Genomic DNA, 26,864 nt, shown 5'->3' on the forward strand with positions numbered 1-26,864 from the left:
GGAAGAAGAATTTGGTTAACTTGTGGTAGGGGGTCTTTGGCTGCAACACAAAAGTAGATAACCAAAGAAGCAAAGGCATTTGTCCCCCAAGTCTTCAACTACGATTCAAACTGGCAACCCTAAGTGCCAGTGCCCATTTATGTATTCTAGCAGGTTCAAGACCTTCTCAATCCATGAATGCGGTAACCTGCCTGCATACAAGGCAACAAGTTATTAATTGGAAAGCTTCAGTGCACTTTTCAAGTAAGGAGAGTGGCACCAGCTCATTGCTTTCCAGCGGACTTCTTTGGAAGGGATGACAACATTTCATATGCATCCATGCACAGGGCAGCTGGCAGCCCGGCCAACAGGAGAGAGAGAAACTGGCTGCCCAGCAAGGCAGAGGACTTACCCAAAGACACACAACAGTAGCAGGTCATCAATGGAAAGAGGGCACAATCCTAGGTGTTGTCTGAATTTCCTGGTTGTGCTCAGAGGCCACCCAAATGGTGACGGAAAATGGGCTGCTATCAGCTCTCGTCACCTCTGATGGGAAATCTCTTCCCCTATCCTCTGTCCTTGCTTCCTCCTTCTCTCCAATCCTCTTTTGTTCATCCTATTTCCCTCCTTCTCTCTCCTTTCATCCCTGCCTCCCACCCCTTTTCCCCTACCCTCCTTCCACCCCCTTCTGGCATTCTCCCTGAGTGACAGCAATGTAAGCTGGAGGAGGGAGGCCTGTCTCTCCCTCTTGATTCATGCTGTTTATCCTGGCCTCGTAAACCTCTCTAATAACTCATGGCGATGGCACCGTGATGGGCTGGCAGGCAACTGCCGGCTTTGGGCAGCTCATGACTCCAGAAGATAATCACACTAATAAGAGGTTGAACAGAGACCGGACCCTCAGTCACGGAAAGCAGGACACGAAAGGCAGGAGGGAAAGATCCATTTCTGCCTAAAGGGCAGAGCGATGGTATAAAAGCGTGGGCTCCAAATCATCCCACTACCCGAGAAACCCAACTCCTGGGATAGGTAGATGGACTCTAGAATTGATCTATCCAGGGTAGCTGAAGACTCAGGAGCAGTGTCTATGGTTAACACTTCAGGGTTCCCTTCAAGCCACACATCTGATCATGGCACTCCCCGCTGTGAAAAATTAACTCTTCAACCACTAGCCTCGGTGCTAAGGCAGAAGCCCAGAATTCGCTCCCCTGTGCCTGGCAGCCTGCCTGATTTTGCCTCGTTGACCCTTTGGCTCTCTACCCTCCAAGCATCCCTGCACACTCTTCATCTGCCAGGAATGCCCTCCCGACTGCTCCACCTAGCTAACTCCAAGTTTGAGGTCTTGGCTTAAAGGTAAATTCCTCAAGGAACCCTTCCTTGATTCTACCCCCTATACTCTATCATGGATCAGGTCTCACAGCACCACTGGTCCTCAATCATTATGTATTATACTCCCCGGCCTAGATAGGGGTTGTCTTCTCAAAGGGACCATCTCTCTGCTTGTAAGTTTTGATGGGCCTGCTCTTATTTATCTATCATTTTTCGAATTTGTTTTGAGAGAGAGCGAGCTAGCGCATGTGCAACCCATGAGCACAAGCAGGAGAGGGGCAAGGGGAAAGGGAGAGAGAAAATCCTGAGCAGGCTCCGCACTGTCAGTGTGGAGCCCGATGTGGGGCTCGAACTCATGAAACGCAAGATCATGACCTGAGCCGAAACCAAGAGCCAGTCAGGTGCCTCTGATGGGCCTTCTTTTCAATGTGTTCTTTTCTCTACTTTGAAGTAACTTCACGCTGACAGAAAAGTCACAGGAATAGTACAGAAAATCCACATATACCATCCATTCTCATCTCCTCCCTCCCTCCCCTCTGTATGTATGTGTGTATATTTTTCTGAAATCATTTTAGTTTAGACTACATAGATCATGTCCTTTGCCCCTTATACTTAACTAACATCCTTGTTCTTTGCAAATATATACTATCTCATGGTACAATTAGAACATTCCAATTGTGCCAACTGCCTTAAAAAGGTCCTTTATAGCATTTTAGTCCCCTAATCAGGATCTAGTAGCACATTTGGATGTCACAGCTGTTAAATCTCCTTTATATTGGAACAATTTCTCAGCCTTTGGCTTTCACAGAAGTGATAGTTTTGAACAATATAAGCCTTTTTTTTTTTTTTTTAATAGAAAGTTCTACAATTGGAGTTTGTCTAAGATTCCTCATGATTAGTTTCAGGCTTTCCATCCCTGACTGGAATTCAACATAAGTGATGTTATGTTCTTCTCAGGGCATCACATCAGCAAGCACAGGACATCCATCTACCCCTTGCCAATGATACAATTTTGATCTCCTGGTCATGACATCTGGATAATCCCCTGTGTGGATACCTTCCCCTTACAACTAATAAGCCATCAGCGGAGAGACGCTTTGAGACCACGCAAATAGCTTGCCCCTCAAACTTTCTCCTCCAGATGTCAGCATCCATGGATTCTTGCCTTAACTAATCTTTACCATCATGGTTGCAACCTCCTCTGTATTTGTTAGTCAGTGTTCTCCAGTACAGCGAAGTCCGGTCTTCTCCCGATAGATGTTTCTGTCAGTACAGATTCCTATCCCTATTATATAGGAATTCCTATTTTATTTCAGTTCTAATCCACAACTGTCCTCAATTTTGAGGCTCCGGTCTCAGATTACGGTCATTCTTCATAGCCACAGAGGGTACAACTAGCACTTACAGGGAGATACCACCAAGGAGGGTGGATTTTGACCTAGTCAAAGAAAAGGTTCAGAAGGATTCCAAATCGCCATCAACAGAACTAGCTGATTGGGGAAGTAGTAAGCTGCCCATCACAGGAAGTATTTAACTGTCTGTTGACTGCTCTTTCTAGAAAAAAACCATGTATCAGGTTGGGGCTTTTAGAGATCCCTTCCAAACCTTTGAGTTGAGACCTGCGACAGAATCCTGGGAAGGAAGAGAGCATGACATCTAGTTTAGAGGCATATTCAGAAGAATACTAACTGCTGACAAGGGAAAACATCCAGCCACCCGTTGGACACAATCCAACCAGGCTTGTAGAAGCAGGAGCTGTAATGAGTGAACATCTAATCCCTAGTCCTCTTGATTTTTCTTGACCATCATTGCATGCCGGCCGCCATGTTAAATGCCAGGAGCCGAAAAAGACCACTCAGACCCAGGCCCAACATAGAAACCAATGGAATGATAGAGGAGAGTGCCTCCAGCTCTGCCTGGGGGAGCTAGGGAAGATAGGGACTTTTCCAGAATGAGTGGGGGCTCATCAGCCAAAAGAACTGCAACACCAAAATTCTGTCCAGCACACAACAGACTCCAATTCTGGAAAAATCTTAGACCAACGGAGATACACACGCACATATGTGTATGTTAAATACATACACACATACGTATGTACCTTTTTACATTTTATTTTAAAGGACACGTGTGGGAGAAGGCATGGACTTCAAAGTAAAGAGTACAATTGGTCAATAATTCAGGATCCTGGTCAGAAAACGCTACTACCCTCCTGCACCAAGAGAGGGGTATTCACAAGACCCTCAAAGATTAAATGCTCTGAACTGGCTGATAAACAATCTAGAGTAGTCACGTAGAACTCCTACGTGTACCTACCTTTTCAGCTCCTCACTTTCTGGGTCTCTGTCCTCTACACACAGAGCACAGGGTGTAAGCCCAGTAAAGTCCAGGGCAGAGACAGGTGCTAATGCCCGCCTTGCTCATAGAGTCCCCGGCAGAACCAAGCCTCGCCTGGAGGGGCGAGGGAAAGCAACCCGGGGGCCTCACATGCAGCCGGCCGCTGGGACTAACGAGAGGCCCTGAAACTGGTCCAGTGGCTTAGGCCTAGAAAGGTCACTGTCTAGGCAAATTCATATCATCTCAATACATTCAGGGAAGCCTCCCCGTGAGCAAGGATAAAAGCTGTGCTGGCAGACATTTCCGTAGCACCATACTTCGTCAATTCTGGACACCCGTGCTACCTACCGTTCACCTCTTCTGAGCCCTGACAGACCTAACACATCTGTCATGCACACTCTAACACGGATACCAAAGCCTTGTCATCCTCGTACGCCTACCTTTCTAGAGGGCGGTTACCAGGAACACTGGTTTCCAAACAAGTTTCATGTTCGATACCTACCTTGCACTTCCTAAGACTGCTACAAAAATCAGGCCATGCCTATTTTAAAGACAGAGAAACAGAGGCAGCGGAGGAAAAGGGCTCTGAGGGCCCATGGTTGGAAGCAAGGAAGCTGGGACGAGAGTGAGGCCTCTTGCTTTCACCCTTTCCCCTTTATCTCTTGCTCCCTGGGCTGGAAGCAGAGAAGGTCCTGGCAGAAATCCTGCACAGCCCCCAGATTCAGCCACAGTCGTGCTGCTAACGTATCAAATGGGACACGGTTGATGCGGAGATCAAAACTGCGCTCAAGTGCAAGTCCTCTCTTCTCTGAGGACCTCACCAAGAAGATGCTGCTCTTTCTTCCAAGGTTACAGGCCTTGCACACTGGTCTCTTTATTCCTAGCTTGGAGCACAACGCTGGCACACAGTCAGGACTCCAGAAATAGTTACTAACGCGAAGTGAAGGGAGGTAGATTCTTGTACGGGGTTCCGTGTCTCTAGATTGAGAGGGGAGATATAGGATATAGCAGAACAAGGAACAGAAGCTTTAGAAGCAAAATAACCCAGGTTAGAATCCCCTTGCAGACTAGTTGGGTAATACTGAGCTGAGACTCAGTGAGCCTCAGTTTTTGCAACTGTAAAATGGGGTGAATCTCGCCTACTTTGTAGGGATGTTGAGGAAACGGAAAGAAATGTCAAAGACTAGCACGAGTGATGAAGAGTGCGAGGAAGAAAAAATAGGTTCCAGTCCAAGATGGCCACAGAGGAAGAGGGAAGGGGAGGGGGTGGAAAAGGCAAAAATGGGTGAAAGGGAGTGGGAGATACAGGCCTCCAGTTACAGAATGAAGGAGTCATGGAGATAAAAGGCACAGCATAGGGAATATAGTCAATAATAATACAATTGCATTGTATGGGGACAGATAGTAGCTACACCTGCGGTGAGTATAACAATGGAGTTGAGTCACTCTGTTGTACACCTGAAACACAAGTGACATTCAGGATCAACAATTCTCAGAAAAGTTTGTGGGGGAAAAAGCATGGGAGGAGAAAGAGATGAAAAGGAATAAGTGTAGTGGACAGACTTCTAGAGGACCCCCAACTCTCCTCCCACTCAGCTTCGAGCCCTTGTACCGTCCCCTCGCATCGAGTAGGACAGGACCTGCGATTTGCTTTTAACCAACAAAATATGGCAAAGGACATGGGATGTCACTCCCACAGCCATGTTACATCGTAGATGACAAATTGCTAGCCAACTTGCTCTAGAAACTTTCTCCCTTTCTGGCGTTGAAAAAAATGAAAGCAACCACACTGGCGGCAGGAGGGGGTGGGCACCTGGGTGGCTCAGTTGGTTAAGCATCCGACTTCAGCTCGGATCACGATCTTATGGTTTTTGAGTGCAAGCCTCACATCGGGCTCTCTGCTGTCAGCTCAGAGACCACTTCGGATCCTCTGCCTCCCTGTCTCTCTGCTCCTCCCCTGCTCACTCACACGTGTGTGCTGTCTCAAAAATATATACAGACATTAAATTAAAAAACAACCACACTAAGAGATGCACATGGCAAGGAGCCGAGAGGGATTTCTGAGAGCTAAGACTTCCAGCCAACAGTAAGAAATCAAGACTTACCTCCTATAACTGCAAGGAAGTGAATCCTGCCAACACGGAGTGAACCTGGTCCCCTCCCCAGTCGAGCCTCCGTGTGAGGACCCAGCCCAGGCCTACATCTTGACTGCAGCCTTGCAGAGGCACCGGCCAAGCCATGCTTGCATTCCGACCCCCAGAAACCACGAGACGATACGTACGTGCAAAGTGTGTGGCCCTGTGTTACATGGCAAGAGGCAGCTAACACAAGGGGGGGGGGAAGACAGAGAAGGGGAACCAGGCTCAAGCTCATCTTAAGAAGCCCATCTTAGGACATCAGGGACCCTTGTATCTGAGTGGCAGCAGTTCTCCAAAAGTCATCAGCCAAGGCCAGCTTGCCTATGTTTTATGTACAATCTCCACAGATGTGAGCAGGGCTACAACTATTAAAGGCCACTTTTCTCACACTGGAACGATAAGCAACTCTTCCAATACAACACATGCCCAAGGGGCTGGGGTTTCTGTCCTTATGCCTTTTCCCTGGGCATGAGGCAGCCACAGAAGCTGCCAGCGACAACAATCAGCCTAATGTCATCTAATTGACCTCCTGCCTCCTGAGTCTGAGCTCTAAAGCAGGGATGCAGGGGGCACTTCCCTTAAGTCTTTAAGGCTAGAGGCAGAGCTGCGCCCAGCCTGTGCCTGCCTTCCCAGGGAGAGCCCTCTCTCCCAAGCATGCGGCCCCAGCTCCCTTCCCCCAGCATTAAAACCAAAACCAACCTTCTGCAAAATTCAATCCTTTGATTTCTCAGTCCCAATTAAAGTTGGCAGGACTAAACCAGTCGAGTAGTGCATTTTTTGGTTTTTGGTATTTACCAAATATTTGGAAATATTTATTTCCAAAATAACCCGTTAAAAAAAAAAAAATACCATCAGAGGGGGGAATGGAAAGCCAGACAGATCAGGGGCAAGAAAGGGACAGAGAGCCCTCCCCAAACCACCAGCACTTCCCTCCAGCCCTTCTCAGAGCATCAAGGGGGTCCTCTTATCGGAAAAAGCAAGCTGGCACCCACGACCCCCAAGCACAAAACAGAATCGAATGGTCAACCCACGTGGCAGAAACACTGTATTCTCCTGAGATTTCAGTGTGCCATGCCCCTTGCCCAGCTCAACAACCCCTTCTAGGTCTCCACCGTAACTCCTCAATCCCCGACGTAAAACCCACTCTTACCCACAACCTGGATAATCTGAGCCAGGAGGACGCCGTCTGTCACATCTTGCTGGAGGTCCTTGATGAGACGTTTGTGGCCCGACTTGGCTAAATAATGATTGGCCCAGTCCGTGTAGATCTGCAAAAACAAAAACAAAAACCAAAGAGGCAACTTTAGGAACCCGCTCAGATCCTATCCCGTGTCAGAGGCAGCTGCTGGGGCCTGCGCAGCAGCCAGGGTCCCACCAGCTCGCTACCCTGGGCCAGCCGGTGCCATTAACATGCAGAGCCTCGTGCTGAGGGCCATTCAGCTACCCATAGCCGGGCTTTCGCCTATTGAGAGCTCTGCCATCAAGAGGCAGGGAAAAGCTAAAGAAAGCTTCAAAGCATGCAAAGGCCTGAATGGGATGGGGACACAGAACTCAACAGTCTGCTCCAGACGGCTTTGAGAGGCAGTGCCTCTAAAGGCAAGAGAAGCCTCCCCCGCCCCACCGCCATCACCCCCCTTCCCCCCGCCCCTGCCCATCTTTTTCTCTTTATTGAGAAAACGTATGGGGAGGTTACCACCCAACAGGCATCTTTTAATGGGCCATTTCAGGGTAAGGAGCGCTATTGAGTTAGCGGAGCTCTCAGGAGCCTGGGTCCCTTGTAAAGAAGCCAAGTACACAAACACAGAGCCCCTCAATTACTCGTGTGTGAGTGGCGTTATTTACGGCCTCACGATCGCCTCGAATGTAATCGGTTTCATTTAAAAGCCCAGCATCATTTTCACTGTTGGGATTCTGTGACTAATAAGAATTTTAAAAACCCAGCAAATTCTGACATATTTAAACACAGCACTGGTGCACACAGCATCCTGAAAGGCAGAGGCTAGGTCACCCATGGGATCAGGAAAGCAGACCCCCCCTTCGGGGACATACAGACCTGCTCCTGTCACAGAACTGTCACTACAAGAGAATCTTTTCTTGCAGAACAGCACAAGAAAACTCACCTGAGATCTTTCTCCCTAACTGAAAAAAAAAAAAAAAAAAAAAAAGGCCAAAAAACAAAATTAGACACCTCGTCAATTTTGAGTGCTAGGTTCCACAGATTTGTGAGTCCACGGAGGGACATGCAGGCCCTATAGATCGGCACCCTTTCTTCTCCCCTACAGGGATACGAACAAATGACTGCTCAAAAGAGAATACCGTACCCCTGCTGGTCCATCTATTAGTAACAAGTTCACATACTAACTCCCATGACGTCTCCACCCAAATGGAGGTGATCACTGTATCTCCAGCAGGCCTGCTCGGGGATCTTGCGTGTGACTTCTAGAGCAGGGGGAGCCTTCCCCTCACCCTGGCTCTCCTCCATTCTATTCTTCCAGTGGGCCCAGAGCAATCTCAAGCAATGGGGCACTGCCCCTTGAGGCTCGTAAAATGGGACAACAGGCCAGGGCCTGGAATCACAGAGTGGACCCGTTAGGGAGCCTCATTCTCAAACGGGCAAGGCAGAGAAGCACTTCCTACTTCATCGAGAACAGGGGACAGACACCCCCTGGCTATTCCCACCCCCAACCTCAGAGCTGGGTCTTCCACTGCAGAGACCCACGAGCTGAAGAGGTACGCCGCAGGATGATTCTGTGTCACACCTCGGTCCAAGGCATCTAGTCCTTAAATCCATGTTACTTTCCTGCCCTAGGATTCTCAAGTTGTCAGAGATCAAAAGCCTAATAAAGCAAGATCATTTTCGATTCTGTGATCACCAAGAAAGCAAAGGACATGGGGAGCCATCTTGGTCATTTTACGGCCAGTCCTAAATGCCAAGGATTATTAGATTGTTAAGAGGGAGAGAAAAAACATGAGAAGGGAAAGAGGCAGCCCCGGGTTCAAGTCCCAGTTCTGGAGGTTCCATGGGGTAGGGATTTGGATCGCTTTTGTCCAGTGATGTGTCCAAGGTGGTTACAGCATTAAGCACATAGTTCTCAATATGTGTCTGTGAAGAATGGATGAAGGACCTCAGGCAAGCTCTTTAAACTCACTGAAGCTAGTTTTTCTTAGCCATGAAATGGGATCAACACCATCTACTTGTCAGTTATTATGAGGACTGAGTGATAAAACATTTAAAAAAAAAAAAAAAAGGGATTTATGCACAGTAGGAGCTTAATAAATGACCTATAGTGCCTACTATATACCAGGCACCAGTATAAACACTTTGCACATATTAATTCATTTAATACTTATTCTAGGAGGTGGATACCATTGTTAGGTCTATTTTTTTTTTTCCAGAGAAATGTGAAACGTAGAGAGGTAAACTAACTTGTCTGAGGTAACAAGTGGCAGAGCCAGGATTTGAACCCAGGCTGACTGGCTCTGTAATCCCTTAGACATTCAACAATGCTCCTTCTCTGAATACAAATACAAATGTTATTCCTAGCTTTTACCTCCTCCATGACACCCTCCTACGGACTCTAGGCTCATTCCCCTATTCAGTTATGTTCCGGCTGAAAGAATTGAACAATAAATAAACAAAAACCCAAAGCCTAGTTCTATCCCTTGCTGTCTGAATGCCCCGGGGCAAGTTACTCAACTTGTCTGAGCTTCAGTTTACTCAGCTGTAAGATGGGCATAAGAAAGGCTACTTCAGAAAGCAGTTAGGAAGACTTTTACATCTAAAGGGCATAGCATCTGCCACATGCTAAGTGTTCAGTAAATAAAGTATTTAGAAATGTGGCTACCAGCATTATGAAATGGGCCAGAACAAAATCAGCCCAGCCTCTCCCCTGAACCTCCAGGACACAGATGACTCAGGGACTCCTTCTCCTTCTCCCTCACAAGGTAGAATTTCAGGAGTGAACCATCCACCATCTGGAATCACAAACTATGACGGACTGAAAGAAAAGGAGGTCAGAGATTGACCAGGCTGGTTCCTAGAGCCAAGCTCCCTTCCCCAGCTAGGAGATGCACCCAAGCACTACAGGGATCCCACAAGCTACGTCTGAAGGACTGTGGAAACATTCCAAAGCTTAAAGCCATCCACCCCCAAGGTCATCAGCTGAGGGGAGAAGGGGTCATGGACAAGGATACTGCTGAGTGGGAGGTGATGCTGGTACCTCTTGCTCATTCTCTTCCTGGAAGTTAAAGGTACTTTAAAATAGATCTACTCTCCAAAACCAGTCTTCTGCGTGTCCACACAATCCAGCAAGAAATCAAGGTTAAGCAAACTTCTTTCAACAAGTATATGTGTGTACACACACACACACACACACACACACACACACACACACACTCACTCACCTTGGAGCCATGGTGGGGCCATGTGGGTATCTGGTATACCAAGGAGAACTTCTACAGTGGTCAGAAATGGCTCTGCCGAAGAAGTGAGCTTCTCTACCCAAAAACTATGTAAAAGAAGAGCCTTTCTTTCACCTTAGCCTACCACACACCACTACAACTTTGTCTTCCCAGAGCACAGCTCTAGGAAGTTGTGCTCCTACTCAAAAAAAACAAACAACTCATCAACAGCTCCCTACTTCCCACTGAATTCAAGTCTGGCTTTTCACACTGCTATTCAAGGCAGTCTGATCCACCCACTCTATCCCAGACCACGCTCAACCCTTGCGGGGGAGGCGGTGTATGTGGAAGTTAAGAGGATAGGCTTTGGAAATGACCAAGTACAGCTGGCCCTCAGCCCCAGGCAAATGAATTTCCATTAACCTTTCTGTATCTCAGTTTTACCCTCCATAAAATGGGGATTATACCTAAGGTATTGTAAAACAGCTGGCAAACCGTGACCCAGGCCAAACCCAGCTGACCATCTGTTTTTTTGTAAACAAAGCTCTATTTGGAACACAGCCACACTCACTTGTCATCTTTGGATGCTTTCATGCCACAGTGGCACAGTTGAGCAGCTGTGACAGAGAACTTTTGGCCCGTAAAGCTTTAAATATTTACCATCCAGCTCTTTACAGAAAAGATTTGCCAGTGTTACAGGGATTGAATGAGAGACCACGCCCACCATACCAAGTGCTCAGTGGTCATGATTACCATCACCTTCAGGAAAACTTGACCCCACAATTCCCCATCTCTGAATTCACGCCATCCTATCTGCCTGAGTACCTCCACCAGGGTCACCTGGCAAGGCTCAATTTCTAGGTCAGTCCCTCCAGGAGGTCACTCTGGATTTCCCGACTGCATCCTGAGCTACACACGATGCAGAGACTGTAGATAACATGTACGTCGGTGCCATCTTCCCACCTTCACCACCAGATGTGGGCAGAGACCATGCATGTCCCACCCATCTTTGCTGCTCAGCAGTGCCTCCCTAGGTGCGGGGCACACAGCAGGGGGCCGTATGTGGTTGCCAAGTTGAGCTGAACACAGAGAAAGAGGGCAAATCTCCGGGAAACCAATTACATTGGAGATAAATAATGTAAGTCCTCAGCAAATCCTCAAACCAGGATTTCATAGCTCTTTATTGATTCAAACAGGAAGGGACAGAGAAAATAAATCATTCTGTGGCTCAAGCTCATTAATCAGGACCCATCCAATAAGAGTCATTAATTATCCGGAGTTTCCCCTCCCCTCCTTTCTCCCCAGCTCTCAACTTTTTAAAGAAGTCACAAGCAAACACCTAGATTCATTGTAAGAACCCATTTTTAGGGGCCAGGCTAAGCAGAGACATTATTCAGCCCCATCTCCCTCACTTGCTCTTTCAGTAGCATGTGCATGGAGTACCATTCTTTCAAGGGGCACCCTTGGAAAATGAACTCACAACATCCCTAGTCATAGGACTCCATCAGCTTTGGCAACTCACAGGAATCGCAGCGATGCGTGTTTCAAAGATTTTAAGCCAGGGCTAGAGCACGCAGAGCTTCCTGTCCAAGCCTCAGCGTCCCAGAATCAGCTGTTCCAGAGCAACTCGGATGGAGAGCTCCACGGGTGTAAAGACTTGGGGGCTGCGGATGCTGCTACCCCGAGTGATCCTCGTTCTCTGAGCTTCCAGTGGCAATGGAGAAAAAAGGACCTCATGGTAGGAAAGAGCGCAACCACCATTCCCACCTCCACCTCCAAATCAGATCATTCTAGAACAAAGCTCCAGAATCACTCTACACTAGTACCTGAGGAGCCTTTCTCACTCGGTCCTTCATCTCACCAGCTGCCTCTTCCCCCACCCCCTCCTAACAGGAGAATCAGTACTCCAGAAGCACTCAGCCAGGGAGAGAAGCTGCTGTCAGAAGCTGGAAGAGATAAAAGGGGGAAAGCAGGCAATGACAGCTGAAGAGCGAATTCGTTTTGACTCACTTATTACCCCTGACAGAATTTCAAGGAGTGCGTCATTTGTTTGCTTATAAGCAATCATTCCGTATCACAGAGGCAGAAATCAAAGCAGGAAAATTCTGACAGATCAATTGAAGTCAAAAACCTGATTATTAGTTGTAACAAGAAAACCGATAATAATTGCACTGCGTTCAATCAGTGGGGATAATGTTGCTAAATTTATACGGCAATTAGCCCTCAGTGAAGGGGCGGGGGTAGCACTCCGCGAAACCCAAGAACAATTCCACTGAGGAACTGCACCAAAAGTTGGGGCCATTTACAACTCAGCTAGAAATCCCCAGACCAGTATGCCGGACAGCCTGATGGATCCAGAAGGCAGTGGGCAGGAGGACAGCCATTCCAGGAGAGAGACAATAGAACCAAGCTTTCAGAAGGAAGTGCCAAGGCGGAGATTAAAGTCAACCAGTCATGTAGCATCAGAGGTGGTTTCCAGTCAAGCAGGTGCAAAGGAAATGCTGCTGTTTGGCTACAGTTCAGTGGAGGTCTGGCTCCAGACTTTGGCCACGTCATCAACCCAGTATTTCCATGACTAGGCAGTATGTGATTAAATGGCTTAGTTCTGATGGTTCTGAAGTAGAAGAACGATATTGCAACAACATCTAGAGCGCTCACCTAGTGCCTGAATACCAGAAAGAATAACTATTCAATGACTAACAGTTTCAAGAAAATCAAAACGTACCATCTGTTATCAAGGGCAAAGCTGGAAACACATTGACTGCTGCATCTCCAGCATCTAGCAAGGAGCATGGCACCTACCCACAGGTGCAGCCACGTGTCCACAGGACCTTTAACTGCATGGGATGGGTGAGGGGCGTCGGAGTAGCTGCTGACCTTTTCCCCCACACCCCCTCTCTCAATATAGACCTCTGCCTTGTTTAAAACCACTGCCTCGAGGGGTGCCAGGGTGGCTGAGTCGGTTAAGCACCCGATTTTGGATTTCGGCTCAGGTCATGATCTCATGGTTCATGGGACAATGCTGAGAGCACGGAGCCTGCTTGGGATTCTCTCTCTCCCTCTCTCTCTCTGCCCCTCCCCGGCTCAGGCTCACATGCTCTCTAAAGAGGTAAAAATTTAAAATAAATAAATAAAACCAGTGCCTCAAAACAAACACTCAGGTGAAATGGTATCCCTACACACTGGAGAAAGAGGTGGCACACAGAGAAGTCAATCTCTTTGTTCAAGATCACATGGCACAGGAGAGGCCGGGCTGGACGAGTGGCCCTGCCCCCTGGTTTCTCAAGAGAAGAATCCAGTTCTATTCTGCGTCCCCAGTGCTCACAACATGCCCACCCTGAAGGGCAAGGACTCTCCTTCCATCCCCATCTCGGCCATCTGATGCATTACTCAGGTCGTTTGTGGTTTTTCCATCAACCACAGCCATCACGAGGGCAGAGTGTCTATACAAGGGCAGTCTCAGGAGCTGGCACGGACCAGGGCGGAGGTCTGGCTCTGCGTCTTACCAGCTGGGTGGCCTTGGTGAGTCACGGCCCTGCTGAGCATCCGCGTCCCTCACTTGTGTGGCAGTGATACACAGGGTTGCTTTATGGACTAAAGAAGAACATGTATGTAAGTGGTTAACACAATGTCTGGCACACAGTATTAAGTAAGTGGGGGTTACTGATATTCAAGTCAACAAACCCTTGACTAAGTTAGGGGGAATAAATCATTCTAGATTGCTCAGAGTTGATCCTTCTGAGAGCCATACCTATTTGGAAATCTTTCCCAAATGGATTATCATGATCCCTGCTTCTTAAATTAACCTAATTTTACTTTTTTCTCTCGATGGCCCACAGACATTAGCATAGGTAACAGCGTTTTGATGCACACACAGATGCCCTTAGGGCCTGCTGAGCCCTCCTTAAAAGATCCCACAGTCCTTTAAAATTGGGTACAAAGTTAACGTTCAGGCAAGAACTTTGAAGAGACTTCTCCAGCAACGAAGATACGAAAGCAGAAGGATTCTGTGGCACACCTTTGGGCTGCCCCAAGGTTCAATAGGGAAGGCTTTTGGTCAGTCTCCAGTCAGATAAGAGTGCGAGAAAGCTGGGCTCCAAGAGCACTGAGTGAGACATTGACTGGGTTCTAGATCCCTTACCTGGGCACATACAGAATAGTACTGTCCACTCTCAACCTACATTTTCTAACATGCACTTATATATACCAAGGAATAGACCTCTTTCTCTGGAGCCAGAAGACAGGAGCATTGGGAGGGAGGACCCCACTGCCGGATTTCATTGCTCTGGGTTTCCATCTTGCTCCACATTCTGGCACCATCCTTCCTCCTACTTGACCTCCGAATATCAAATCAACATAAACCACTTCGAGCCACATGCACGCCTTGACGGCAACAGTCTGAGCGCGACCTGTGCCAGGTTCTGCTCTTGCTGTGGTCTTGTGTAGGACAGCAACGCCCATCGGCCAGATGCCTGCGATGAACGGAGTAAAAGAACGCCTTCTAGAGTCAGACCACTTTAGTTCCGACCATGCCTCGACTGCTTCCCGGCAGACTTATCCTGGGCAAGTTACTTCAACTATCCAAGCCTAAGTTTCCTCATTTGTAAAATGAGTCAACCACCTATTCAGTTTATTCTGAGATTGAGCAGAGATCACCTAACAATGCCTGGCACATAGTAGGTATGTTAGCTAGGATTCTAATTACCATGAAGATGATGACCTACAAGGTGAACACCCTGCAAACAATGGACTCCTTTAGTGCCCCGCTCACTTGTGAGGAAGATACTATTTGCCCCATTCTACAGATGAGAAAGTTGAGGCTCAGAGCTGAAAGGACTCTCCCAAGATCACATGAAATGTATGCAGGGTTTAAAGGCAGTGACTGGCTCTTGGAAACTTTCCACTGCTACTGAGAGGCCCACCCAAGGAATCACCATCCACAGAAGGTCAACTGTCACGGTAGTGTGGGAAAAGCAACAAGGGCTATTATTGCATAATAGCCACAGTGTCACCCTCTCCTGCCCCTGGGAACAGAGCTGGCCGCTTGTCACTCAGGACCAACAGATCTAAGAGTGGAACGGACACTTTCCCATGTCACCAAAGCGCAAGGCTGACATGATTCACAGCAGCGTCACTATAGTAAAAACTGAAATGCCAATATAACACGAGTTACCATGGTCGGGCTGCCCCTGAATCGGGAAATGCTCAGGAGTCAGGTGCCCCAGCTCTTCCAGTCTGAAGTAGGGCAAGGCTGGCCTAGGACCCTGTGCGGATCTAGGGGCCATGCCTGGAAATAGCCCCACAGCCGTACAATGATGGCATTGTCTGTCAGGAGCAATGACAAGCCACAGGTGGGTGTGCACAGCAGCTTCAGAGGTTTTGAAACGGTCTTTAAAAAAATAAATACACCAGGCTGGTGAACTCTCCAGGATGAGTACATAGGTTCCTGCTTATCCCACACCATGGAGTAATGCCTGGGATCCCCTCTCTTGCTGCTGTCGTCCTGGAACAGGAGGTGCACCACACCATACCTCACAGGAGAGGTGGGACTCTCCCTTCTTTTCCTCACTTGATCACGACCACCTGCTGCGAGGGGTGTGCGCTTCTGTGGAGGGCCTACTGTGTGCCATGTGTCTTATACCTGTGCTCTCATCTATAGGCTCTCCCCACGGGAGTGCCAGCTCCCAGAGGACAGGAATTCTTAGCTGTTTTACTCATTGCATTTTCCCCAAACATCTGGTAGAATGCCCAGCGTGTATTCGGTGCTCACTAAATACCTGTTGTATAAATGAATGATCACCTCCATATTATACACTGGAAAACAGAAGCTCTAAAAGGTTAAGACATGTGCCCAGGGTCACACAGCTAATAAAAGGGGATCCTCCACTTGACCCAGAAAGCCTCGCCCCACATCCACCACCTCTCACAACAGCAAAATGTGGATCCAAGTCTCCCTTGGGCCTGCCTAAAAGCCAAATAAGGCCACCCAAGGATCAAGACTGGAATGCTTACTGGTTGCTTGAGAACAAAATCAGGGCCCCCTCTGCAGGACTTCCTCCCCACCCCCTCCAACCTTAGGCACAGGATTGGCACAACATCAACCACAAGGTCTGGTGGCTCCGAGAGAGCCAGATGTCCTAGCCCACTAGAAATGTCTGGAGTATTTTTTCTCCCTTCCTAGGTTCATTAGTTACTGAATACACATGCCCTCCTTCCCAGGGCTTCCTCCGTGGCTGTGATGGAAATCAGGCCCTTCCCAGAAGCTGAGGCAGCCGCTGCAAACACTCTCTTGACAGCAACCATCTCAAAACTCAAGAGCTTTTCAGGGATGCCTGGCAGGGCAGCCACACCTGAGGGGCTGACAACCACCTGAGAGAGTATTCGGGCGCTCTCCAGTCTGCTCATCAATGTGCCTTTTATGTATTAGCCTCCATCTGGCCTCCAAAAAGCCACAGTCCCCTCGTCTGCAGACCACAGGTAGAGGGGATACCACCAATTGTGCTTCTTGGCCACTCCATCCAGCCCCAAGGCCTCAGCTCAGCTAGACAGGCACAGCACCCCCAGGACTTTGGGCCCCACCAGGCCCAACCAAGACCTTGGAGTCCCGTGTGACCTCTGACAGGCTGCTTGACCTCTCAAGTCGGTTTCCTCTTCGCAGGATTGTTGAATCGACAGTGACTGGATATCACAGCTCAAGAACCCCACGTGTTTGGACACAGAGCACACCAGGGCCTTTTCACCACGGGCAAACGACCTCTCTCTGGGCCTCAGCTTCCGCTTCTGGAAAATGGGCCATCCATCTGTTATCTATCATGAGGACTACGGTGTCCATCACGAGAACGGAAATAATGTTTCCAAGACGCTTAGCACAGCGTCTGGCACACAGGTGGTACCTTCATATGTCCGTTTCCTTTGCTGCCTCGTCTCCAGGTCCCCGACTACCAACCCCTCTGGCCCACCACTCACAGCACAGGCTCCGTGCCATGCCAACCTTCAGTCGCCGCTGGGAGGGGGGCGGTTTCTGGTCTGGCATGTCCTCCCTCATCCCCTCCACTCAGCAGGATGGCCCCTTTTCCTAGACACCAAACCCGACTGCAGACTTCTCTCCCTTTTTCTGAGATCCTGGGGTCCTCACGCTTCAAACATCCTGTGTGCTGGCTCCCCAAACCCTACGCTCTTGCCCACGTGGTCTTCTCTGCCAGCGGTGCCATCACTACCCCACTGCCTGGCAAATGTCTACTCGGTCTCCTAAAACCCGGGCCAAGGGTCAAGCCCTCTAAAGCCCTTCCCAGCCCACTTGCTCACGCTCAGAGTTACTGGTTCCTTCTTCTTGGATCCAAAAGCACTTTGCACGTGCTTTTTATCATGGCTGTTATACCTATTCACCTTTCTCCAGTCAGGAGCTTCCCCGGAATAGAGCACAAGTGTTGTAACATCTTTGAAACATTGGCGTCATGCCGGACTCACTGCAGGGGCTTCATCAACAAGCACGCGCTGACTTCCTGGAGGGTAAATGGATGGGTTAATGGAAGCAAAATGAAGGAACAGACTGGTTAATGTTCAGATGGGTGGACATATGGATGGGTGGGTACGAGAAAAGATAGGTGAATGATTAAATGGGGAGAGGAGTAGACAGATGGATAGATAGAATGGGTGAGTAAATCTGTTCCTTTTCATTGCCTAGATTAGAAAGTCAATGAAATCAGGATGGTGTTTCACCTATCTTTCAGACCAGTCAGTGCACAAGGCCTAGAACAGGAACTGGTAAGTAACATTTTGCTGAGACCTTTTCCAGGAGCATAGTAGCAGGACCCTCTTGACAGTGGGCATTTAAAAGCTATGTAACAAGATACATACACACACAAAACATACAATGGTCTACTAGAGTGGGCTCATACTGGGTCAGGAGAGTCGATAAGTTTTATGAACCTTTGTGAGCTGGTTGTTAAAAACAGTCATTATTTATAATGGCTCGAATTTCTAAGAGAAATTAGAAAAATACCATCAAAAAGAATAAAATACTTAGGAATAAATTTAACCACCAAGGTGAAGAGCCAGGTGTATTGAAAGCTATAAGCCATTAATAAAATTGAAAAAGACACACATGGAAAGATAGTCCATGTTCATGGATTGGAAAAACACTGTTAAAATGTTCATACTACCCAAATTAATATACACATTCAATGAATTGCTATTAAAATTCCAGTGACATTCTCCACAGAAATAGAACAATCCTAAAGCGTGTATGGAACCACACAAGACCCTGAATAGCCAAAGCAATCTTAAGAACAAAACTGAAGGCATCACATGGTCTGATTTCAAACTATATTACAATGCTAGAGTAATCCGAACAGTTTTTATTGGCATAAAAACAGACATTTGACAGCCACATGCAGAAAGAATGAAACTGGACCACTGTCATGCTATACACAAAAAGTGCCTCAAAATGGATTAAAGACTTGAATGTAAGACCTGAAACCATAAAAGTCCTGGGGGGCGGGAGGAACAGGAGGTAAGCTCCTTGCCATAGGTCTTGGCAACGATTCATTGAATCGGACACCAAAAGCAAAGACAAAACAAACAAATGCAGACTCACAGATACAGAGAACGGGTTGGTGGTTGCCAGAGGTGAGGGAAAAGGGGGTAAACAGTTGAAGGAGAATCAAATACAAATGTCCTCTTAAATAAGTCATGAGCTCACGTACAGCATGAGGAACACAATGAATAGTATGGTATTAACTTTGTATGGTGTCAGGTAACTGGCCTTACTGTGGTGATCATCTTGCAGTGTATACAAATACTGAATTCCTACATTGTACATCTGAAACTAACAGCCTATGTGACTTACACCTCAATAATTAACAACAAACAAGCAGGGCTACATGAAACTAAAAGGCTCCTGCACAACAAAGAGAATCATCAACAAAGGAAGGCAACCTACTGAAGGGGAGAAGATATTTATTTACAAATCATATAGCTCATAAGGGGCTAATATCCAAGATCTATTAAGACCTCCTAAAATCCAATCACAAAAAACCGAATGTGACTAAAAAACCAGAAAGATCTCAACAGGCACTTTTCCGAGAACGACCTACAGGTGGCCAACAGGTGGTTGCAAAGATGCTTATCAGTAACCATCAGGGGAACGCAAATCAAAACTTCAAGGCGAGATCACCTCACACCTGTCAGAAGAGCTTTTTCCAAAGCACAAGTAACTATTGGCGAGGAAGCGGAAAAAAAGGAAGCTCTGCTTCACTGCTGGTGGCAATGTCACGTGCTGCAGCCACTACAGAAAGCAGTGTGGAGGTTCCTCCAAAAATTAAGACTAAAAATACCAGATGATCCAGCAACTCCACTTCTGGGCATCTACCCGGACAAAACACACTGACATGAAATGATACATTCACCCCACGTGCACTGCATTATTTACAGTAACAAAGGTATGGAAACGAGCCACCACAAATGGATAAAGCAATCTTGATACACCTATAGGAGTATTATTCAGCAACAAAAAGGAATGAAATCTTGTCATTTGTTTCAACACAGATGCACCCCGAGGTCATTTATGGGAAGTAAAAGAAGTCAGACAGAGAAAGACAAACACCGGATCATCTCTCCTGTATGTGGAATCTTAAAAAACAAGCTCATGGATAAAAAGAACAGATTGGTGGTTGCCGGGGGGGGGGGGGGGGGGGGGGGGGGGGGGGGGGGGGGGGGGCGTGGAGGAGAGAAATGGGTGAACTGGTTTTCAATAAAGTGTCTATAATTTTATTCTTTAATTCAAAGACTGGGTTTTCATCTTTGGGCAGTTTTTTGCTTGTCCAACTTTGCATTACCAAATTGATCTAAAATTATTCAAAATATTCTCGGAAGGGATTAACATGATCTCTGCGATTAGATATTGCTGGTCCCTCTCCAGTGTTTTTCTGGAGGGATTCTGAATCCCCAAAGGCCACTTCATCCACAATTACGATTACAGAACCAGTGACAAAAGAACCTGTGGTGATCTGAGACACCCCTGAATTTATAGCGGAAAAAAAGCCCATTGAAATGGAATTATTTTTATATTATCCCCAACCCTAAATATATGGCACTGCATTTTCCTCAAAATAAGGCCGTAACTTAAAAAAAATAAATACAAGAAGCAAAAATGTCGTTCTTGTGGATCCTCAAGCTTAACTTAGAAAAGTGAACAGTCTGCAGGGACCTGGCGGGGGCTCAGTCGATGGAGCGTTTGACTCTTGATTTCAGGCTCAGGTCATGATCCCCGCGTTGGGCTCCACACTCAGCATGGAGCCTGCTTGAGATTCTCTTTCTCCCTCTGCCCCTCTCCCCTGCTCATGTTCTCACTCTCTAAAATAAAAAAAAAAAAATTAATAAAAACTGAACAGTCTGAAAAATATTTAAAATTGTCTCATTAAAATTCCTTTTCCAATCTTATTGAGATTTAATTGACATACCACAACCTGAATATACTGATAGTGTACAATTCGATGAGTTCTGACCCATGAAATCATCCCTACAATCAAGATAATAAAGTTTCTCCCAGCCCCAGGAACTTCCTTGCAACACTTTTTTTGTTTTCAATATATATGAAATTTATTGTCAGATTGGTTTCCATACAACACCCAGTGCTCATCCCAAAAGGTGCCCTCCTCAATACCCATCACCCACTCTCCCCACCCTCCCACCCCCCATCAACCCTCAGTTTGTTCTCAGTTTTTAAGAGTCTCTTAAGCTTTGGCTCTCTCCCACTCTAATCTCTTTTTTTTTTTTTCTTCCCCTCCCCCATGGGTTTCTGTTAAGTTTCTCAGGATACCTTGCAACACTTTAGAGTCTATCCCTCAGCTCTACTAAAGTTGCAAAGCTAACACGGATCTGCTTTATGTAATTACAGGTTCATTTGGCCTTTCTAGAACTGTATAAACAGTTTAATTTACATACAGTATAATTTTTGAAAAACTATATAAAACAATTAAATTTCATAAAGGTGGTACTACTCAAAACTCCTTGTTTCCTACTTTATGACATTTTACTATTGTTTAGGCTCTTCGGGTTATTTACATCTCTTAGATCCGTGTGAAGGAAACAGAGCACATCTCTTCCCAACCCTGTGCAGAGTGGTCATTTTGGTAAAGTCAGCCTTGATAGAAGGAGTTACCACGGAAAACATCAAGTGCTATTCATCAGGATTTTTTTCCTTGGAAAACTGATTGTTAAATGCCACTAGGATACAAAAGGTGAAATGGGAAAAAATTATGTCACTTATTCCCACCCCCACCTTCCCCAAGGAGGTTTCTTTGTTACGCAGAAGAAGGAGCCAGGGGATGCAAATGTAGGGGAGTGGAGACGGAGATTAAATGCTTTGCATGAGAAAAAGTGAATTCAGAAGAGGGAGGGGAGGTTTGGAACTCCACAGACTGGGAAGTGGAGAGGTTGTGGGATGGGAGGAGGGAGAAACCCTGGAGACAAGATCGTGAGGCATTTAATAAAGTTGTACACTATAAATGCTCCCCTCTGAAATCTTCAATAAAATCTAGACTCCTACCAGTGCTTTCTAGGGTAAGGGGACTCCTTCCGAGGAAGGCCTAGAGGTGCCAAGGCCTGCCTCCCGGCGAGAGAAGGGACGGGATAGAGTGAGCCTGAACCCAGGTTAGGTTACTTCCGGCTAAGAGAGTGCAGGGGTCTACCCACAGGGCCAAGTGGGTAGACGGGGAGTTAGTTCATGGTGTCCCTTTGCAGCACCCAATGGGGAATTTGTCATGGGGGCACTTGCTCCAGGAATACTGGCTGAAACCCTCTCTCGGCTTGCATCATCCCTCCTCCCGCACAGGCCTCCTGGGTTTTGGTGAAGGTCTCTCTAACCTTATGGTGCACAGCTTCCTGGCCCCTCCTGGCCCCCCACACCGACTCCCCCCTGCCCCTGAAGGTGTCTCAACTGGCCCTTACAGTGGTCTCCCTGCACGGGGGACCTTCCCAGGCACCGGGCCTGACCTTGTCTCACCCCGACCAGGGTGCTCCCAACTCCCCTGACTCGTTTCTTTCCATCAGGCTTGTTAGGTCCCAGGCTCGCTGCTTTCCAGGGATGGCCTGGTGAGAATCACTGTTCCCAGCTAACATTTACATCTCTAAATAGGATCATCAATGGTTTAAAGGCCAGAGATTCGGATGAGGAAATGTAATCAATCACTCTGGCAGGCTTAGGAGTGATTTTTTTTTTTTTTTAAATGGTAAAAAGATTTGTGGTTTTGGTTTCTTAGGGCCAATCCCAGACCACTGCAGGTGAGTGGCTATATAACCTGTAGATTGCTTATTAAAATTCACAACACCCAAGGCAAACCCTTGCGCATGCTTGTTTAAGGATGCTCCCTTGCCCAGGAAGCCTGAGTAGTGGATGCTAGTTAAAGGATTAACCCTGGGTCAGATTTCTCAGAAAAGATTATAGAGCAGCCTGATTTATCAGGGAGAAGCCCTCAGAGACGGTCCCAAGCGTGGGGTATGGACAGTCCCCCTTTCCAGCAGGAGAAGGTGTGACTTAAGGCAAGGTGGCAGGGTCCTTCTTCAGTTCTACCTAGAAAAATTAGGAGGTACAAGACCTTAGGTAGGGGCCCAGATCTCCTTATTCTCCCCACTGCCAAGCAGGTTTATGGTTGGCACATCAAGGGTAACTTCCGTGAACATCTATTTTGTGACAAGGAGAAAATGTTTGCGTAGTTACAAGTGTGAAGTCAGATCAGACCTCTGCTGAAAACAAGAAAATGGGCCCAAAGGGGAGTTGCTTATACTAAGTCCCACATCACTGAACTTGAGACTTAATGACAGTTTTGCCTCCCCCAGAAAATCATCTTAAACTGTCAGTCAAGAATCACCTGTTCAGCCCTAGCTAGGTAATCTGCCCAATTTTGCCGATAAAAGTCTTCTCCTCTGGGACCCTTTCTATCTGCTAGACTGGACACAGTCTGATTCTAGTCGATTTTTTGTTCAAACAAGCTCTTAAAATGTTTAATATGGGGGAACTTGGGTGGCTCAGTCGGTTAAGTATCTGACTTTGGATCGGGTCATGATCTCACGGTTTGTGGGTTCGATCCCCACATCAGGCTCTCTGCTGTCAGTACAGAGACTGCTTTGGATCCTCTGTCTCCCTCTCGCTCTCTGCCCCTCCCCCACGCTTGCTCTTGCACGTGCACACGTGTGTGTGCACGCGTGCTAAGATAAACATTTGGAAACAATATTTAGTATGCCTCAGTTGATCTTTTAATACCCTGGCTTTACCTCTTATACAAACCCAGGTAAATCACTGAAACTCAAGCTCAGTTTCATCTATAAAACGGAGAAAATAACAGCACCTTTCATAAACTTCTAAGGATCAAAGGAGGAAAAAAAAATGTGAGCACCTGTGAGCACGGACACACACAGGTACTCAGTGAAATGTAAAGGAGGACCAGGTACTCAAAGTCACTGGGCCCAGGGGGACCTTAGAAGGTCCGACATCCTCACAAGTGTTCAGGGAGCTACATCCCACTGGGCACAGTGCTGGCCAAGACACTTCTGTGCCATTTGTGGGAAAGATGCACAGGCTTTAAAATCTCTGGTGGGCCAGCAGTTCCCAGCAGGGGCTGGCGTTTCCCTGCCCTAGGAAATGCTGTCCTGCTCCTCCCCTTCTCAGGAACTTCATGGCCAAGAGACTTGGCCACAGTGGAAGTGGCTGTTGTGCCCCGGGCTCTTCTCCAAGCCCAGATGTCAGGCCTGGGGCATCTCAGGTTTCTTAGGTTTTGTATTTTTATAACAGGCTTTTACTAGGAAGACTACCAGATACCAAGCTGGCACCCAGGAAAGAAGGGGCGTCTCCCCTACCCGGGAGACAATCTGGCCCAGAGCACAAAGATAGTATTTATTCTATTGGGTCCTGAAGAAAGCCCCGATTGATTCAGCTCAAGAAGAATAAAGTCTTAATAACAACAGCACGGCCTCGGCCTCCCATCCGCAGTGCTTACGATTAATAAGGCTCTTTCATAAACACAATCTAATCAGAGCCACACACATTCTCCCCATTTAACAGATGGGGAAAGGGAGAGCTCAGCTGGACAAGATTAACATCAGCACTGCAGCCCAGGTACTCAAACTCAGCCCAGCCATTTTGGGGTCACATGGCAGTCATAAAACCCAGGCCAGGTCAGTGGACGTCCAGGATAGGGGGGGGAAGTTCCAGGACGAAACTGGAGAGCCCTCTCTTCCGGAGAAAATAGAAATTGGAGGTCAGTGTCTATCCAGGTTCAGCAGGAGACAGAGATCCCATGCAGCCTGTGAGAGGTGTTCATCAAAGCTCGGAACCACATACCATAGCTTCCTCTACTGAAATGTCTATTTTTAACGTCCTACCTCGAAAGGAATCTCTTTCACAGGGCAACGAGTCTAGATCTGGGGGCTAAAAAATAAGAAAAAAATCTAAAGACGCCCCCACTAATTGTGCTTAGCCTGGGCAGTGTTAGACATACAAAGCACAAAAGACACACCAGCTCCGGCATCCCAGCAGCCTGCCAGCTTTTATAAGCCAATGCCCCAGAGGAGTGAGGTAACAAGAGGATGAAAATAATTCAGAGAGCTCAGCAGAGCGGTTCACGTGGAAAAATGCCCTCAAAACGACATCAAGAGATAGCTTCTTACAGTGAGTTTTCCTACATCATTCATACCAACACCATTCCTATTCTTGAAGATAAGGGCAATTCAGACCTGCTCACCTAAGGAAATGTTTTGGAGGCTTAAACAGTTTACAGTGAACCATTCCAAAGTCACTTATACGCAGCCATCATTAAGCAATAAGAGAAGTACACATGCCACCCTGGAAAAGGAGTCCTTCCCAAGCCTTAGAACATGAATGATGCCTGTGACATTGGCATAGGGGCCGGAGGGAATAAACGATCTCGTTTGTTTTTTTTTTGCAAACTAGGCAAACCACATCAAAGTGACCATTCTGATTCTGCCACCAAAGTGCCACTGGACCAGGAGCATCAGGACCGTCATTAGCCCCAGGGCTGAAGGTTAAGGCCGCATAAAGAAAAAGAAGTCTCCCCCTTTGGCCCTGTGTTGCAAGCTCCCACACGGATTCCCCACAGTAAGTGGAAAGTCACGGAGGCAGTTACCAACTCGCTTGAAAGATCCCACGAGGGTGACCCCGGCCAGGGGTGGGAGAGGTCAGCAGCGTGCTTCTTCCCGGGATTCACAGGAAGAGAAGTCGCTTCAATTTGCCCCGGAACAAATCCTTTCTACGGTAAAGCCCTCTAGAACACCCCCCCCCTTATAGCTCTTCAAACCCTTAACAGAGGTCAATCTTTCTCCCTATTTGCACCTGCTGAGGCCCACAATTGAGAAAACACACCACACCTGTTGGCTTACGCAAGTGTATTTTTTAAGGCCATCAACAACTTCCAGACAAGTCCTCTCTACCTGCTCTAAAAATACACTGCTGGGTCCTCACGAGGTGGCGGCCAGCCCAGCAAAGTGTTAGGCAGATGAAAGGCCCCCCGTGGAGCCCTTGGGGTCCCAGCCGGCATAGAAAACCACCTGGAACCATGTCTACACTGGAGCCTGATTCAAACAAACTTCATCATCCCTCCCCAGAGACCCTGCCGGTGTCCTTGAGCGTTGCTTACCACTTTGTAATGGTCGCAGGAATCCCGACTCTGGCCCCGGGCGGGAACCCACAAGTTGATGCTTATAGGCATGGCTCGTCCCCCACAGCCGCGCGGTGCGGGCAGCCACCGGCCTGCACCCTCTCGGGGTGTCTAGTTCAAAGCACTGTGGAGGCGTGTGAAGCCTCGAAGGTTAATTTTAGCTGAAGTCACGCTCCCGCTGTGGTCAGATTTTCTTACACGGGCCACCTCCTGAATAGCGGCAGCTTATGTTACCCCGGCCCGCTGGGCGGCCCTCTGGCCCTCAGCCCTGGCTGCAGAGCGCTGTGATGCGGCCCCCTCCACCTCCCCGGCCAAATTCTCTTCGCCCTCCAAAATAACCCGACTCTCTGTGCTGACATTTTCATGACACACTCAAGGGAAATAAATCGCGGTTCCTTTGGCTGTCCCAGGCGAACAAACCTGGGGGCTCGCTCCCCGCTTAGCAAAGGCCGAGCGAGGAAGCTTGAGGCCGCGGGGGCCGCGCAAACCTCGCGTCAGCCAGGCGGTGGCTGCTGGGGCCACACAAGAGCAGAAGCCTGACGTGCCTGCATCTCCTGAAGTGCGGTTTTGACAACCTCTGTGTGTGCTGCCTACAAGCGTCTCATCTTTTGCCTGACACACTCTCTCTCCGAGAGGAACAACAGGCCCTTCTGTTTCTCTGAGGGGCTGATGAAGGAGAGGAATCCACCTGTTCCCACCCCAAAAGTCTCACGCCTGCAAAAGGAAGAGAGTGTGAGCCCTCTCACACTCAACCTTGCAGGGGTTTGGAAAGGGCTACCCAGGCCCCCACATGGCTGCGGGTTCCAGATCTCGGCGAGTGGATGGGTGTGGATACCAGGAGGAAGGTCATTAGAAGAGGCGCATTGCAGGCAGGCCTTCCTTGCATCCTGCCAAGCTTGGTAATCTGGGACCCGGCAGTTTGCCGAACCCGTCTGTACAAGGGTCGGTTGCCTGCCTGAGGGAATTCTGGTCTGCTCTCGAGATGACCTTTTTCAATGTGGAAAGGACCATG

General features: G+C 47.9%; 1 protein-coding gene across 2 annotated transcripts in view; it reads right to left on the bottom strand.

Annotated features, from left to right (window-relative positions):
- NAV2 (neuron navigator 2) overlaps window positions 1-26,864 on the bottom strand; it is a 397,887-nt gene that overhangs the window by 262,887 nt on the left and 108,136 nt on the right. For both annotated transcript variants that reach the window (XM_086677817.1, XM_086677818.1), the window contains exon 2: window positions 6,931-7,048. In XM_086677817.1, the coding sequence (XP_086533943.1) occupies window positions 6,931-7,048 (118 nt within the window). The remainder of the gene's footprint in view (window positions 1-6,930; window positions 7,049-26,864) is intronic.

Source organism: Puma concolor, chromosome D1 (assembly GCF_028749965.1).
Source record: "Puma concolor isolate L17-30 chromosome D1, mPumCon1.1.hap2, whole genome shotgun sequence".
In the NCBI taxonomy this organism is placed as follows: Eukaryota; Metazoa; Chordata; class Mammalia; order Carnivora; family Felidae; genus Puma; species Puma concolor.